Source organism: Thamnophis elegans, chromosome 4 (genome assembly GCF_009769535.1).
Source record: "Thamnophis elegans isolate rThaEle1 chromosome 4, rThaEle1.pri, whole genome shotgun sequence".
NCBI classification, from domain to species: Eukaryota; Metazoa; Chordata; class Lepidosauria; order Squamata; family Colubridae; genus Thamnophis; species Thamnophis elegans.
The window spans coordinates 98323683-98341568 of NC_045544.1; the positions used below are offsets into that span (position 1 = coordinate 98323683).

At 38.7% G+C, this 17886-nt stretch overlaps 2 protein-coding genes across 7 annotated transcripts in view; both read left to right on the forward strand.

Moving 5' to 3' along the window:
* The first annotated feature begins 9 nt into the window (after positions 1 to 9).
* On the forward strand, positions 10 to 10373 carry MRPL2 (mitochondrial ribosomal protein L2). 6 transcript variants are annotated; one of them, XM_032215599.1, is made up of 9 exons: positions 12 to 109; positions 1558 to 1728; positions 2404 to 2495; positions 3264 to 3429; positions 4780 to 4921; positions 5650 to 5765; positions 8257 to 8367; positions 9468 to 9541; positions 10110 to 10373. In XM_032215599.1, exons 3-9 carry the CDS (start codon positions 2427 to 2429, stop codon positions 10314 to 10316), a joined length of 885 nt encoding a protein of 294 aa, XP_032071490.1. In that variant the 5' UTR covers positions 12 to 109; positions 1558 to 1728; positions 2404 to 2426; the 3' UTR covers positions 10317 to 10373. The 6 variants fall into 6 exon arrangements, with proteins under 6 accessions (XP_032071492.1, XP_032071490.1, XP_032071493.1 ...); XM_032215602.1 differs by having other exon boundaries at positions 2407 to 2495; XM_032215600.1 differs by lacking the exon at positions 12 to 109 and adding an exon at positions 669 to 843.
* Positions 10374 to 12305: 1932 nt separating this feature from the next.
* The window catches only part of LOC116507950 (cullin-7-like), a 30067-nt gene continuing 24486 nt past the window's right edge, over positions 12306 to 17886 (forward strand). The window contains 4 exon segments of the mRNA XM_032216376.1: positions 12306 to 12413; positions 14282 to 14954; positions 16548 to 16702; positions 17190 to 17687. Coding sequence (XP_032072267.1) covers positions 14363 to 14954; positions 16548 to 16702; positions 17190 to 17687 — 1245 coding nt within the window. The 5' untranslated portion in view covers positions 12306 to 12413; positions 14282 to 14362.

Genomic DNA, 17886 nt, shown 5'->3' on the forward strand with positions numbered 1-17886 from the left:
CTTTAAGTCCAATATGGCCGCCAGGCGATAGCCAGACGCGTCCCGAAATGCATCTGGATCGCTGATTTTTCCCTTTAAGGGTGGAGACAAGAGGAGAGGGGACGGAACGGTACGTCATGTAATTAATACGCTTAGTTGAGTGATTTTTGAGCTGTGGCAATTTTAATAGCCACACTTTTTAAAATTGCCAAAGTTGAAAAACACCGAGCTAGGCTTTGATAAATTGTCCCAAAGGGGCTTTTTTTCAGGAGGAAACTGGACTTTGAATTTTCTTTTGAAGACGTTTCGCTTCTCATTCAAGAAGCTTCTTCAGCCAAGAAGCTTCTTCATTCAGCTTGGATGAGAAGCGAAACGTCTTCAGAAGAAAAAAAAAGTCCAGTTGCCTCCTGAAAAAAAGCACCTTTGGGACAACCATGACCTGGATGACTGAGAATCTCTACAGACTTTTAGCTATACAATTTGAGATGAACACCCTTTGAATGGTGTAGGAGTAGGAATAGATTTTCAGAGGAAAAATTGCAGATTACAGTAACCAGGAGCACTAGGACACAGATAAACCTCCAAGTGCTTCAACGACCCTCTGAAAGGATGCAGATTATCAGTTGTCTGCAAGGAATATAAATCCTTCCATTCCCCACTATTCTGTCAGTGCTGAAGAAGCTTCTTGGATGAGAAGTGAAAGGAAAAAAACAAGAATGTCCAGTTGCCTCTTGAAAAAAAAGCACCTTTGGGACAACCAGACCTGGATGACTCTACAGACTTTGATTAATTGATTATGTGCCATCAATTCGCTGTCTACTCTTCGCGACTACACGATAGACTTCGAACCTGTTCTTTCTCAAGGTTGGTAACGAGGTCTGATTCCAATTACTGGCTCCGGGCTGCACAACTCCATACAGCTCGTAGAGCGTTGCAATGCGTTGGAACTTGGTAAATGGATTTGCCGCTATCTGGCGTTTGCGAGGACTTTTGCAACTCATCTTCGGTAGCGCCCTACTCCTGCCGTTAAAAGTTGGTTTAGGGGGGGAAAGAATTGGCTACTTTGGGGGGGCGTGGGGGGGCATGAACTTTACTGCCAAAGGAGCCAGAGCGGGCTCAATGAAGCCTAGCCTCGATTGAAGATCATATTGTCAAGGAGAATCTATCGAATGGATTACGATGTTTTTTAATTGCAACAAATTAAAGCCAGGCTGTTTCCGATCTAGATCGGAAACTTCACTTCCGAAAATCCTGTCCGCCAAACTTTTAAAGGCAGAGGAACTCTACGCCGGAGAACAACAAACAACAAACATCCAAGCAAATAAGGTTTAATAAACCGAATAGTTCTGGGTAGATCGCCAGAAGATTATGCCGCTGTTTTTTCTTTCCCAAACAAGCATGTTTGAACAAGAAAAGACCCAACCCATTTTGAATCGAGATTCTACATTTCTTGAACGTGCATTTTGAGGGGGAGGGTGGCAAGTTGTGACTCTTGTGTATAGTAACGGAAAAGATTAAGCAGCTCCTCTCTAAGTGGGACTTTAGTTCCCACCATTCCGACTATTGCTTTCATGGCAGGGACGATGAGAACTGCAACCCAGCCGCATCTGGGAATCGAGCTGATGAAAGGCAGCAATGTCCTCAAAGCTTTCCGCTTTCTTCATATTGTACTTCCGGCTCAGAATGCGCATGCTCCGGTTTGGGGTGGCGGAACGAGACCGCGATATGGCTACGCTGTGAAGTGTAATTGTGAGTAGGTGCAGGCGGATCGGGACACACTTGGTTCCTCCAAAGAAAAATATTATTACCGGAATATCCCTTCTGTATGCCAAAGGAGACTCTGTAACATTTTCAAGTTATAAAAACATCCTCGCTCAATTCATTCTGTGTGTGATCTTAGGGGAGAGGGAGAAATTAATACTAAGTCAGTGGGACTCAAATGATCTATGACTATAAAGAGAAATCATGTCCCCTGATTTCAGCTAAATAAAGTGAGAGAGATGGCAGCGAAATGTGTTTTTGCAAACATGACCGAGATCCTCTGCAAAGGATTAAGGATAAGCCTGTTATTTCAAATCTGCCTTTTACAGTACAATGCAGTTCCTCTGCAATTGGCCTGCACGGCAATCTGTCAAACAGAAATATTACAAATATAAGATATATTTCCCCTGCTTATGCACTAATAATACAATTCTTTGGGAATTCATTCATTAACAACCCGGTCTGCTAGTTCCAGCTGCCTATGTGTTCTGTATCAAACTAAGAGAAAGGGGGAAGACTGTGATAGACTTGAATAAAAGTAGTCTGATCATGTAAAGACCATGAATATATGGGAGGAATTGAAGATGTAGATTTGCTTATGAATGAAAGGGTTAAGATGTATGTGTTAACTCTGTATGGTCATTGTCTTATTTCTGTCTACAGCAGAAAGCAAGTAGTTATTCCTAATGGCAATATCAAACTTGATCCAGAACTTTGGTTCCCTGCTGCTGTCTTCAAGTCCTCATCTTCCACAGGTATATTTACTTTGCTGTTTTGGCCAAATGGATTATAAATTATCGAGGATTCTGGATCTTTTTGTAGTAGTGTTCTTCCAAGCAAATATCTCTGATATAATTTGTATATGAGCTCAAAGCACCTATATAAATTGATAGAGAAAAAAAATGGATAGGAACATAATACTATCTTTTTATTCTGCTTTTATTCTTTCTGAGTAGAATTATTTAGTGGACTTAACCATCTTAATTATTTTTCTGCTATATTAAGGCCTGAACCTTTAACTTTCAAGGCCCAGTCTTTCAGTGAGATCCATATTTTAGAGATTCTGTTTACCTAACAGTGTGTGTAAATATTTCTAGACATTTGTAGATGTCTTTCCTCCTCTAATGTAAAATAAATGCTCCCGATTCAAACATGTAAATAGGGTGAACATCTTAATTAATGTTAATGATTTTAATAATCAGGTATCTATTTTGATTGCAACATTTTTAGTTTTGAATATTCTTACTTATTATATGCCATTAATTTTTAGATGAAGCAGCTTGTCTTTCACAGGAAACCTGCAAAAATGGCTTCATATTTAACATATAATAGCAAAATGTTTTAAAACTGCTAAATGTTTTAGCAGTTTTTGCTGCTAAATTGTCACTGTATTTGAAGGTATGTTTTCTAAAACATTAAATAACAAAGATGAAAACTTTTTATTCATGTTATATCCAGTTATACCCCTACAGTTAAAATTTTACCATTCATATCCTATTGTTTGCTTGTCTTGCCTTTACTAGATCTCTGCATCTTTCCGACCGCTTTATCTGGTTAGCCAACTTGGTGCATCCCGTGAAATCAGTACTTCTACCTGGGTCTTAGCTAGTGATCCTTTGTGGAAATGCAGGACAAAGTATACCATTAAGCCCATTCCCAAACCAAAGACAGGAGGTCGCGATCACACAGGTACATTCTGAACTGCAATTCTGTCCTGTAAGGTTTTTTCACTTCATCAGATACAGAGGAGTGACTAGATTGTAGGATTTAAACTGGGAGAAGGGAAAGGAGAAGAGGGCAGAAGAAAGGATGGTTATGCTGATGCCAGTTACATTGGAAAAAGTATTGTATCAATTAATTATAATGTGTTAAAAATTCATTGTTTGTTGAAACATTTTAAGATGTCCTGAAACTTCCTTTTGCTTGATTGAACTTGTGAAATTTTTTGTATCCAAAATGAGTACTTTGATATTTGGAATGGAATGTCTAAAAGTTTGAAACGCCCAACTATTACTTTGTTCCTATTTTGATGTCTTGAGTATTATTTTGTGCAAAACATTGCTTGTTTGGTCCTATATTGAATCCAGAAGGGCACTGCAAATAATGGTATTTATTACACTAGAAGACAAGCATGTGAAGGAGTCTCTTATGTATGTGAAGTTGGTGGGATTTATGATTTATGGTAATGCTGGGGGCAAAATAGATATCTTGATTTGTTGCAAGATCTTGTTCTTTGTTAGTATCATTATGCTATTTCTTGTTCCATTGAGAATTTGCTGCAGGTTTGGTGGTTATCTGTATGTATGGGCTTGACATCTAATGTCTGACAAAATACCGTCTCTTTGCCAAGTATTGGTTATAGCTGCTTAATAATGTGTGTGACTTTAGCTATGAACTCTAGATAACACACAGTAGAATTTCTGGGGAGATTTGTAAATCCTCCATAAGAATTGATCCAAGTCTGTTGATTTATCTGTTGATCTCAATAGGTGGATAGTTCAGCCTAATTTAATTCTATCAGTTGAGCATTTCTGGCGTTCTATGGAGTTATGTTTGTATCAGTGTGCCACTGATTTGCAGCCATATGTTTTGAGTGAATTACAAAAATTCACTCATAACACATGGCAAGGTGTGCTATGTGAACATAAGTGACAATGTTCTTGATGACTTAAAATCCCTCTTTACAAGGGATGTTGTGTGTAGTGCCATAGTGCCACGACATTCACAATATGGTATGTTTAGAATTAATATACTACAGTACTATATGTTCTATGAGTATTCTATAGAAACCCTCATGGAATGCCATCTATAGGTCCTCCAAATTAATTAATTAAAAGTGAAAATGCTAAATTCTTGTAAAATCGCCAAATGTTTTGAAATTAAAATTCTTGCTTGAATATCTTATGAGAGCTCAGTGATAACAATGAATTCCCATTTCATGCACTTTTGAGATTTGTAACATTTTTAAAAAAATCTTGCAGTTGGAATATAGTTTCAGTGCAATACATGATGATTTAAAAGTACTATTTCCACCATAAGGTCGTGTCCGTGTGAATGGAATTGGAGGAGGAAATAAACAATGCTACCGTATGATTGATTTCCAAAGACTGCGTTATTCAAATGAAGCAGAGCCTAGTCCATTTGAGGAAAAAGTGCTTTTGGTCCGATATGATCCGTGTAGGTAAGTAATAGGCAACTGAGTTGACAAGCAGATTGAAGGTTTGTTGAGTTTCAATTTCATCTTAGTTTTGTAAATACTATTGCTTGACAGCAACAGCCCAACATAAGGGAAATATCTGCAGATTCGGAGCAACTTGATAGTCTTAAAAACACCATATACAGAATTCTTAGTATGAAAAAGCCCTGGAGAAAAGATAATTCCCTGAAAAGAATGCTATCAAGATTGAGTTCGTTAAGTAACATTGGAAAAGTAACTGATCACTGTAAGAAAAACAAACTACTATAGAAACAGTAATGAAATGGAGTATTAGGAAAAGACAGCTGGTGGAAGACGACATGCAGTTTTAAAAGCTCTTTTGTCTAAATAGATCATTCTCTGGTTCACATCAAGAAGCTATTTTTTACTTTGCGTCTAAATAGGTCATTCCATGGTTCATATCAAGAAGTTATTTTTCATTGTGTTCAGGGAATGGAAGTCAGAGCAGCCTATATAAATGAAAGGTCTTGATATAACTGGGATTGGGTAGCAGCTGTCTCTCCAAAATCCCACTGAGAAGCAAGCAATTTGCATGATTAGCTCAGAATGCTGATAGATTTCTATCTTTGAACAGTTGTACAAAAATGTTTTGACATTATCTTTCTTGCCCCAGCTGGTTTACTTTTTATTCTGAGTAAAGCCAATCCTTTGAACTGTTCATCTTTTATTGATTTATTTTGTTCCCTTTGAAGATCAGGTCATATAGCTCTAGTGGCTGGAGACAAACGGAAACGCTGGATCATTGCAACTGAAAACATGGCGGTTGGTGACATCATCAAAACTTCAGGAAAAATAGAAAGGATGGCAGGTAAATGTTTGAAATGCTACTTAAGCTACTAAAGATGTAAATGTCTAGATTTCAAGACGTATTACTTCCTCCAAACCTAAAGCTAAGCAAAGAAGAATTTTGAGGCAGACTTTTTGCATCATATCACAAGCTGATTATTAGTATTAATATTGAAGGCTACACTTTTCTAAGGAATGATGTAGGCAAATAGAAAAAAAATTACCTAACAGGGTTGTGTGTGCTGCAGTGATGCCATGTAGTCATAACAGTCTTTTTGTAGTTTCTGACATGTTTATAAAGTGTTATCCTTTTTATAGTTTGTGTTGGTTGTGCTATATTGGGTTGAGTGTTCAGGCACTTTTTGATAAACTTTCATGGTTTTGCATTTATTTGAAGATATTATGTAGACATCTTTATAGATGGTCTAATTCCAATTGCTGGTATTCTGGGTTGCTGCATTGTGTTTGTCCTTATCTGAATAATGTTTTTCCACAGCGCCTCTTGTGAGCCTCTTGTGAGAGTGTGGGTTCTTATGTTGGTAATGGAGCATTAATGTGGATTGTGTTTGATAAGATTTGAATTTCTAATTTGCTATCATTTCCTTTGCCGAGGATATGTAGAAAAGATTGTGTGCTTTTTTTGTCATTATATTTCTTTGAAGATGTTGTTGATTGTCTCATGTTGTTCCTTTGTTATTATAACAAAGTATTGTCTACACATTAGATCCATAATTTTGGTTTTGTGTGTGAGAGTGCTGTAATTTCTAAATGCTACATTACGGTCTATGCCAAGGGTCACCAAACTTTCTGACCTCAGGGACTACTAAATTCATAATTTTAAATCCTGTGGACCACTAATATGATTTTTTAAAAAAGATAAATAGTATTTAGTGCAATATAAAAAATGCAAATAATTTTTCTCACGGACCACCAAGTTGGTGACCACTGATCTACGCTATGAATTTTGAGAATGGTAATCCTACTGGGCTTCCTGAGAGTTGTTGGTATATTTGCCTATCAAACTGAAAATACATTGTGAGGCAGAGGTTGATGGGTTCCATGAATCTGGATATTTCAATCATAGTGTATTTGTCTAGGCCAGGGTGTTGTGTAGCACTGCTGTAATGGATTCTTTGGCTAGTTCTGGATCTAGGAATGGATATGTTGGGCTTGTATAAATTTATTAAATTTATATGCATCGATAAGGTGAATCTGGATAGCTTACAAATCAGAAAAAAATAAATAAAAAAGCAATTTAAAATTATGCACATTAAAAATGTAAAAGTATGCAAAAAAGCAGAACCAAGAAGACAAATGGCAATGAGATGAAGTCTTATTATCCCATCAACTACCTCCAATGGCAAGCAGCCAATAAGCAAATCCAGGTTTTAATATCCTTCCAAAATATCCTGCCACTGTTCTTTGGTGATTTGACATTTCTTGGTTAAGTTATCCAGTTTCTGGATTGAGTTGGTGTTTATGGGATGTAGGTTTATTTGTCCTCCAGTAGTTCTTTGGCTTTCTATAAGTATTGTGTTCTGTCAACGATAACCTTAGTATGGCCTTTGTCTGATGAGAGGATAATGATGGTTTTGGTCATTCTGTACATTTTTGAGTGCTGCTCTGTCCTGCCTCAAAGTGCTGTTTTGAGTTAATTCTGATTCTGTTTTCTTCTGGTCTGTAGTATGATGTTTTCCATATGTTTTCTTACTGAGAATATTTGTAGCTCAGAGTTGAACTGTGGAGTTCTTGGTGCTTTCTGAACTTGGTTATTTTCTTGCAAATGTTTCATTATCAAACTAGATAGCATCACCAGTGCTAGATGTTTTCTTAAATCATTATGGCAAGTCCTTCCCAGGCTGCAAAGAATTCTAACTGATTGACATCCTCTGTCTTATAGTTCAGATATTTCTGGAGTATATTGGGTTCTGTGGTGGATATTGGGTGGCTGGACGTGTTAATTACCAAACTCTGCTTCTGGCATTTAGCTTCCTCAATTTGGTTTGGAGTTTTGTTTTCCTTTTGTCAACTTGTCTTAGAGGTGTAGTCTTGATAAAGGTGTTGTCAGAATCTTTCTGTGTTCTAGGAGAAACTATATAATCAGGGAGCAAACCTACACTTACTTGCACTGAGTTAGATAATGAAATATCTGCACACAAAAACCAAACTCAGAAATCATGAAGGACTCCATTGTAAGCCCAAAATATTTATTTGAGAGTATTAATTGTGACTTTTTAAAAAATTAAGTGATTCTGTCTTATTCTTAAGGTTGTCTATTTGAGCCTAAACTATGCATCTCTCCTTAAAAATGTGCATGAATGGATACACATTTGGATGCAGCACCCTTCTCCCGCTTCTGCTAGTACTTAGCTCCTACACAAGAACTAAGTTCATTTCTTCCTCTCAAATGTTTTTGCAGAGATTTTATTTATTTTCCCGTGGTATACTACTTTTTACTAGCCACGTTTATTTGTTGTATTTATATTCAATGTCCTTATTTTTTTGTCTTTCAGTCTCTGCTAATGATGGGGATGCATATCCAGTTGGAGCTCTACCACTTGGAACCCTCATAAATAACTTGGAGAGTCATCCTGGGAAAGGAGCACAGTATATCCGAGCAGCAGGTCAGGATCTAGTAGAAGCCAGAAACAGTTTGGAAGGATGAAGCAAATCTGGATAGTCAGAAGCAAAGCAGTTTGGGAGTCCTTGGCTTCTTTCCAGCCCAATTTACCAAAATTTTTGATGTTTTTGTGTTTTGAGTCCATTTCTCAAAGTTGCATACAATGTCTCCTTCCCTGTTTTGACTTCCCTGTTTTAAAAGGTGTTCTGAAAGTCATTCAATAGAATTGTACTTTTGTACATTGATTTTGAAACCTGCAACAGAATACTAACTGTTTCTTAAGAGTTATATTATTCTCCCTATTTAGCAATTTATGTTTAAATAATATTTACTCGTACTGTGTTGGCTGTTGAGCAATTATGTTTGACGAAAGCAAACAAAACTGCATCTGGTAAGTGTTAGATGGTAAAATGAAACCTAGGGTAGTTAAAGGTCCCTTCAACCACACTTCCTTAGCTTAACTCATGCTTAGATGCCTAATAAAAAGTGGTAAAAAATACCGCATATTCCAGAATGGGATCGGATAAACTCTCGTAGATAGATCAGCATGAATCCTTCCTAAATCATTTTGTTCAATTAATGTGGAATCTTCACACAGTCAGCAAATAAGTTACAATCAGGACTCATGCTAGTCATTCTAATTATGTTAATTAAAAAGATGAACTATCTCCAGCATTAGGTATTGTAGAACATTATCTTCAGAATATGTTTTAGATTGTAAATCTATGCTGATGATAATGCTGGAAACCAAGAGATGATGTTTAATAGAGGTCCAATGCAGGCAGCAAGAGTATTAATTTGATGCTTTGTTCAGTCTAGTTTCAGATTATCATCCAAATGTATTCATAGTCAACACAATGGACTGGATTCAAAAAATTAAGTAATGACTCCAAATGCTAAGGGGTTGATGCCAGATACTAACTTTGTATAATGGCTGCCAACGCAGCTTTAGGATATCACATTAGGCAAAACTGGCCTATAGCAGATCCTGGATTTATGTTTCTATTGGAACAGGCTGAAAATGTTTGTGGTTGGATGATTTCTGTTGGCCTAATTCAGTATTTGGTCAGAATATTGCAGTCTTGCTGACACTTTCTTTTTTAGGCACCTGTGGGGTAATACTGAGGAAAATGAGTGGAACAGCCATTATACAGTTGCCCTCCAAGAGGCAAATACAGGTAAGCCCTTTAGAGATCAGGAGTATTAGTGAAGATAAAAGGCAAGGCTCCTTTAACACCTAGAATTGTCTTGATGGGGAAGAGCATCACCTATTTTGTTTTTTGTTTTTCATCAGTGCTTCCCTACAAGCAATGCCTCTTTTGGGATATGCCAACACATGTAGAAAAGGGATTGGCGGGGGGGGGGGGGCTTGTATGGTGATCCTGCAGTGTTGCTTGTATCACTCTGCTTCCCTCGCTCCATTGCTGATGCCTCTAGTGAGGAGATTTATGTGGGGTCATCATTTAAATATTTCTGTGTTGAATCAAATTGTTCAGAACTTGCTTTCAAAACTGAAGAGGTTGATGCTATGATTATATAAAACTAGGTTTCTTCTCACAGGGAGGATGGTAATAAATGGCACTTGGTTAGAAGGGGATAGTTCAGTTGGAGTGGGCCTCAAGGCAGTCGTCTTCTCTCTCTCCTATGATATTGAACATTTAAAAGCTATTGAAAGCACAAAAAATATAATTGTGTCTGGTGCCTATAAATATCTGGAATATTTTGCTTCCTCTTTTACTCTTATAGGTGCTGGAAACATGCATGGCTACAGTGGGACGAGTTTCCAATGTTGAGCATAACCAACGCGACCTTGGGAAAGCTGGTCGGAACCGGTGGCTGGGAAAGCGACCAGATAGTGGCTTATGGCAGCGGAAAGGGGGATGGGCTGGACGCAAGATCAGGCCCCTCCCAGCGATAAAAAGTTATGTGAACCTGCCAGTGCCAGCCTCATAAGGCTGACATTAGTAGCACTTTAGAATTCTGTTAAATAAAGTGTATTTTCGCCTACAACCTGCAAAGCTGCTGTTTTTTTTCCTTTTATTTGTATTAATGAATTCTCTTTCCCTTTCCCTTTCCCTTTATTTGTATGCCGCCCTTTTCCCTGGGGGGACTCAGGGCGGCTCACAGTTCAAAAAAGAGGGGGGGGGAAGGACAAACAATTTCTAACATAGAGACAATACATCATTATTAAAAACACAACAGTCACACAATTCGAGTGGGGTTAGAATCTTAACCCCAGGCCAGCCGGGACAGCCAGATCTTTAGGGCGGCGCGGAAGGACTGGAGGGTGGTGAGGGTCCGAATCTCCACGGGGAGTTCGTTCCAGAGGGTCGGAGCAGCCACCGAGAAGGCTCTCCTCCGGGTAGTTGCCAGTCTACACTGGCTGGATGATGGAATTCGGAGGAGGCCTAATCTATGCGATCATATCGGTCTTGAGAAAACCGATGCGATCGTATCGGTCTTGAGAAAACAGCTTACTTAGTATGAAGCTGGTACAGTTATAGTCCAACTCTACTTAGAGTTAGTGAGCCTAAGGCTTTTACATTGTTTTTAGACTTCTTAAAAGTTCTGTAGGAAGATGCCCCTTAGTCTGATGTCTAACATAGTTTCAGAGAAATTCTTTCAATTTGATAACGGGACCACTATCTTAATATGATCCTAAAGAGTTAATCCTTTCCAGTTATTGAGAAACAATGTAACTCTATTACTATACACAAAGGGAGTTTCTGAATGTCCTAAAACCATTGCCCTTGTTTTGTAGTCCATTTTAGAAAAATTGTTCTGTTTTATGGCTTTTTGTATTTTCTTATTAAACTGGCTATACATGGTCAAACTCACGAAGAAAACAACTGTCAAACAGATATAACAGTAAATATATTTTATATAGAATAATAGAACAGAAGAACAGAGTTGGAAAAGACCTTAGACGCATTTTAGTTCAACCCCCTGCTCAAGCAGGAAACCCTATACTATGTTAGACAAATGGTTTTCTTTAAAACCTCCAATGTAAGAGCACCCTAGAAGCTAGGGGGGGGGGGCATTGGATCTTCCAGCCTGCCAAATTTAGTGCTGTGGAAAATAGGGAGGGGGGATTGTATGGAGCTGGGGAGATATATAGTCATAATAACATTCCTTTCTCTGAGAGTCAAGGACATTCTGCCCTGCACCTTGAGGGAAGCATCTCCAGTTGGGATGGTGCTTTGATTGGGACATGTGATGGACATGTAGGGACTGGGTAGGGGCTTGGACTTCCTTTTGGGTGGGGAAAACCTGGAAGCTTTCAGATTCGGGTTTTCCCAGTTGTGCCAATCTGACATCTCTAATAAAATGGAAGTTTGAGGAACTTCAAGCCTTGGAGACTTCTTTCGTTGGGTGCTGAACTGTCAAAATTTAGAACAAAATTTTAGAACACAGAACATAGAATAATAAAGTTAGGTGCCTTGGAAGTCATTTAGTCCAACCCCTTGCTTAAGCAGGATACCTACATTCCAGACAAGTGGGTGTCCAATCTCTTCTTAAAAGCTTCCAGCCATGGGGCACCCACAACTTCTGAAGGCAAAGCATTCCACTGGTTAATTGTTCTCACCATGAGAAATTTCTCCTTAGTTCTAGGTTGCTTCTCTCCTTGTTTCCACCCATTGTTTCATGTCTTCTAGTTCTTTGATAAAAGTATATTAACATCATTACCGTAGCACATCAGCATGCAGTAAATGCAAATTAGTGAACTTGGGGGGGGGGGAGATAATGCATAACCGGTGGGGGGGGGAAATGATTCCACACTCCCAGAAAGTATTCGACGTTCGTTCCTAAAGAAGAATACGGAAACACCTAATCTCTTTCCAAGAATTTGGGTTTAACAGCCCCCTTTGAAAAACGATTATAGCATAATTCTGTCCTGTCTGAGGACCCGTAACTATTTTAATAATAAGCAGCATGCGCAGAACAAGCAGATGAGACAGCGACTGGGTAGGGTAAATAAATGGCAGTTGTTAAGCAAGGCTTGCCGGCGGTTTGCTGCTTTGACTACTAAGTTTTGGAGCCGCGTTTAAGGTAAGGCTGAAGCTCGAGACTTTCAGGCCCTGCTACCATTGCACGGAGGCCTCCCGTTCCGGGTGGGAGAGAATCCCGCAGGGTGCCTTGTTCATTCCAAGAAAGGGCGACGCGCCCTAAGCTCCGCCCCCTGGACTTGCCTTCCTCGGTTTCCGATAGGCTCGAGCCGGTGCGCAATTCTGGGAGCTCTTTGGGGCGTGAGGCGGCTGGAGCCTCGAACAGAGGTGGGGAACTGTGGCCCCTTTATGACTTGTGGACTTCAACTCCCAGAATTCCCATGGCTGGCTCAGGAATTATGGAACTTGAAGTCCACAAGTCATAAATGGGGGCAGTGGTTCCCTGGTCCTAAAAAAGAAAAAAAAATCAATTCAAGAGGAAACGGGGCGAGCAATAGCGCCTCCTCCCCTTTATAATCACCCCTCATGCATAAAAGACTGGCGTTTGGTTACTTGAGACTATGTGCACTTTTCATCAGGCCACCACCTCTGCCTGCAGCTGCAACCATTATTTTAGCGTAGCTACCGTGTTGTGTGAACTCAGCATCAAGAATTTTAAAGACCCCACAAAATCTGAAGTAAAAACATGTTAATGCTGCACAGATAAATATGGCCACCGCTCAGGACATTACACGTTTTCATGCTTCTTGACTAAAAACTGTCTTGGGACTAAACTAGACTGGTGTCCTCTAACATCTCATTATGGACGATAAAAATAGCAGTCCCTCAAGCCTGGACAGAATTAATAGAATAGAACAGAATTCTTTATTGGTCAAGTGTGATTGGACACACAAAGGATTTGTCTTTGGTGCATATGCTCTCAGTGTACATAAAAGAAAAGATACTTGTCATGAATCATAGGATACAAATAAGCAATCAAATCAGGAAACTAGGAAACAATATAAATTGTAAGGATGCAAGCAACAAGTTACAGTCATACAGTCGCTAGTGGGAGGAGATGGATGATAGGAATTATGAGAAGATTAATAGTAATAGTAATGCAGCCTTAGTGAATAGTTTGACAGTGTTGAGGGAATTATTTGTTTAGCAGAGTGATGGCGTTCGGGGAAAACTGTCCTTGTGTCTCGTTGTTCTGGTGTGCAGTGCTCTATAGCGTCGTTTTGAGAGTAGGAGTTGAAACAGTTTATGTCCAGGATGTGAGGGGTCTGTAAATATTTTCACAACCCCACACTAAATTGTTTCTTGCATTGTATCATAATGTGAAGTGCTCATAACTATTCAGATGCTGCCCTTTCTGGTTAAAATTAGATATGGGGATTGTATAAATAGCATCAGATACACATTGTTGAATCTTAGAAAAAATGCCTTGTGTCCATTTTTCATGTTACTGCACTTCATAATTTTTCCAGATTTGTTTTTTAAAAAAAATAATTTATATAGTCCTTTAAACCTACCAGAGCTACAGTTACCAATATTGAAGGTGCTCTTTTTTGATTATGTGTATCCATTCTTTTTGTATCTAGTTGCACAATTTCTTTATAATAAATGTGCTGCTATAAAAAAAAATCTGTCATCTAGAGTAAAGAAAGCTGTTTTCTGCCAAAGTTCTCTCTTTAATGGAACACCAAGCTTTTACCTTATATTTGTACATCCTTTTATGACATCTGTTTTAAACAACTTTAAAAGTGATGTTACTTATTAAAAAGCATCAAATAAGTACAATTTATTCATTTAGTCTTTATGTTTAAAAAGAATACTGGCCCTAAGTTGCTTGCCTATTGACCTAATGGATAAGTCTATTCTGATTCCAACAGGAATAATTACTTGATGAACTTTCTCTTAACTGGGCAAGTTTTCTTATAGCAATCTATAGTTATGCCAAAGTAAGTATTCCTGCACTTTTCTTCTCAGGGCTCCTAGACTGAAAGCCTTTTTGGTTTTTCTTCATGACATAATCTGCCTTTTATCACACCAGCAGATACATTCCCTGTCATGAGGATTAAAAGGCAAAATGGGGATGTGCTGGTGCAACTTGGACCCAAATGTCAAGCCTATCCTGAGGAGTTAATTCGGCAACGTCGTGGTCACAATGGGTGTAGTGAGTACTTGATCCGCTGGAACATCCTTTGCTTGGATAATGATACAGAAAACAGTGTCGAAGCTTCTTCAGTTGAAGGTAAAAAACAGACAATCTTGATGTGGATGTCGTCAGAGGACATATATGCCAACTGTCCAACATTACTAGGCCAGAGGAAGCCCAAGGAACAAGTGATAGAACAGAATGTATCTAACTTATTCCCTCCTGAAGACACTTTAGATGAAGCTTCTCTTACAGAGATGAAAGCTGATGTCAGGAACCTGGTGCAGCGAGCTTCCTGGCAACTAGCAAGCATCCCTGTTCCACAGTCATCTATACTGAATACCATCCATATACTCAGTGCTTATGCCAGTATTGGCAAATTGATGACTATCTTCAAGGAGACCGGGGCCCTTACTCTTCTGATGAAGATGCTGTGTAATGAGGAAAAGCATATCCGTTGTAGTGCTGGGAAGATGCTGAGAGCTTTGGCTTGTCATGATGCAGGTATGACATCGTAGGAGATGCCCACAACTAATGTAACATTTCTGCCTGAGGTATTAGAAGTATTTAGATATGCTTACTTGAAAGTCACATTTGGTAATACAGAAAGTCAGTGCTAACCCATTATTCTTACTGATTTGAATAGACCTTCAATCCCATCCTTAATAGAATTAGAAATATTAACTAGTTAGATGTTGATAAATACTTCAAAGTGATGATTGAGCCATTGGGGCAAATTTTTAGTAACTCTTGCCTATTAAATTTAATTTATAGTTGATGAACATACACCAAAGTTTTCAGTTATGTCCCTCCCCTCCCCCACACTTCATTTTTACTTCTAGAATGAAGTTGATAGTCAATTCAGATTAAAATTCTACAAATCGTAGCTTGTTTTAATTTTAAAAGAACCGCTTCTGTTTGGTTCAGAGCAAGTAAAGCATTCTTAATTGTTATAAAGAGGGCATGAGATTACTAAGTCTCTGTGCAGCCAAATTGATCAGAAGCATCTTCCCAAAGAATCAATAGCATTGACCCTAACAGCTTCTTGATTTTGCAGAAGGGGTGGATAAGTGTCTCCATTGCTTGAACAGAATTACTAAAACTCTATGCCGATAAAGACATGTCAGTGACTGAAGTGCTGATTTATAATCCCAATGGTACCAGTGGGGTCTTGGAGTCCTAGTGGACAATCAGTTAAATATGAGCCAGCAGTGTGCTTCAGCTGCCAAAAAGCCAACATAGTCCTAGACTGCATTAACAAATGGATAGAATCAAGATCTCATGAAGTGTTAGTACCACTTTATAATGCCTTGGTAAGACCACACTTGGAATATTGCATCCAGGTTCCGTTTCCACAATATAAAAAAAGTTGTTGAGAGTTTAGAAAGAGTGCAGAGAAGAGTAACTAAAATAATTAGGGGGCTGAAAGCTAAAAAGTATGAAGAATGGTTGCAGGAATTGGGTATGTCAAAATTAATGAAAAGAAGGACTAGGGAAGACATGATTGCAGTGTTCCAATATCTCAGGGGCTGCTACAAAGATGAGTGGGTCAAGCTATTCCACAAAGCACCTGAAGGCAGAACAAGAAGCAATGGGTGGAAACTAATCAAAGAAAAAACCAAACTACAAATATGTCCCAAAGGTGCTTTGTAAAAAGGTGCTTTGCCAGTTGTAAAAGGCACCTTTGAGACAACCATGACCTGGATGACTGAGAATCTCCATAGCAAACTAGAAATAAGCAGAAATTTCCTTACAGAACAATCAATAATTGGAATGACTTGCCTTCAGAAGTTCAATGGAAGTTTATAAGAACAGATTAGATAACCATTTGTCTCAAATGGTATGAGGTTTCCTGCTTGATCAGGGGGTTGGACTAGAAGACTTCCAAAGCCCCTTCAACTTTATTATTCCGTTATTCTGTCCTAAATTGCAAGTCACCCTGTTTAAATTTGTTTATAGTGTGAGGCTTTGTTCATGGATTAATTGATACCTCTCTGTGAGCTAAAAAAAAGTTGCTTCTACCCTGTTATAGGATTAGATTTTTAAGACTGTTGGAGAGCAAGTAAGTAAGGAGCTATGTAAGTTTTTCTGTTTTAGGAAGCAGAGCCTATGTTCTTCTGTCCCTGAGCCAGCAAGATGGTATTGAACAACACATGGACTTTGATAGTCGCTATACCCTCCTTGAGCTGTTTGCAGAAACAACATCCTCTGAAGAGCATTACATATCTTTTGAAGGGATTCCTCTTCCTCAGGTACTAACTGACAAAATATTTTGGCAAAGGAGTGCTGCTCTCTTTATTGATGAGGCATTTTCAGTTTAAAACCTGAATTATAAAGGATTCTGAGTCAGCTGTGAGGAGAATATAATCTTCAGCATCTGGTGATAAATTTAGAAGCTGTGCTTATCTTACCTTTCAATTGGCAAGCTTAATGTGGCTACCTAAATCAGTTTTGATAAAGAAATGACACAATTTTATCTCTGAATTTTCATTACCTATAATGAATGGTATCCATTCTCTGATTGAAAATAAATGGCCGGCACTTACTTCTGCTGCTAGCATCTTGTTGATGTCAAAAAGTACTGATAAATGACATTTAATTAGAAAGCTACTGGAACTCAATAAAGTGTCAGATACATATTAAAAAGTAAGAGTTTTTATGGAGTGAGCTATAAGCTATGCTGCCTTGAGTCAATAGCAGAATTATTGGCAGTGGACAGATATGGTCTTCTTGTTTCAGATTCCAGGAAAACTGCTGTTTTCTCTAGTAAAGCGTTATCTATGTGCTACCTCTCTCATGGACAAACTCAACAACATCACAGAGTGGGGAGATGAACAGGACCATTGCATGCCCTCCAGTACAGATTCAAAGAGAAAGAAGAGAATGCAATGTGAATTTGACTTCAGCATGGCTATGGCCCACTTCATTTCAGAGTTAATCCAGGTTATGGGATGGAATCAGAATCAAGAGCTTCACTCACACAGACGAAAGAAACGATGTCAGTCAATCTTCCAGCCCCAAATTCCAACCATCCCATCAGCTGCAGAGATTCCCCAGAAAGAAAACTGTGCTTTCAAGTTGTCCTCAGCCTTTCCTAGTCGTAAGAGCTATGTGGAATATGTGCGAGATACATTGGTACGTGGCATGCATGTGCGTATGCTGGAAAATTATGAGAAAGTCTCTGCAGGAGATGAAGGCGAGTTTCTTCAGAGCAATAATGGCACACCACCTGTACAGGTACTACAGTTGGGGGGAGGGGAGGGATATCTTGCTGATGATATGATGGTAAAGGAGTGATATAAACATTTGATTTTTAGGAATCCTATTGAGTTCCTCAAACTATTGTGCTTCCTAGATTGGCACAAGAAGTGCATCTATATTCAAAGAAAGCTTGTGGCTTGGTTGATAATTGTTGTATAAGGCACTTGGCATATTA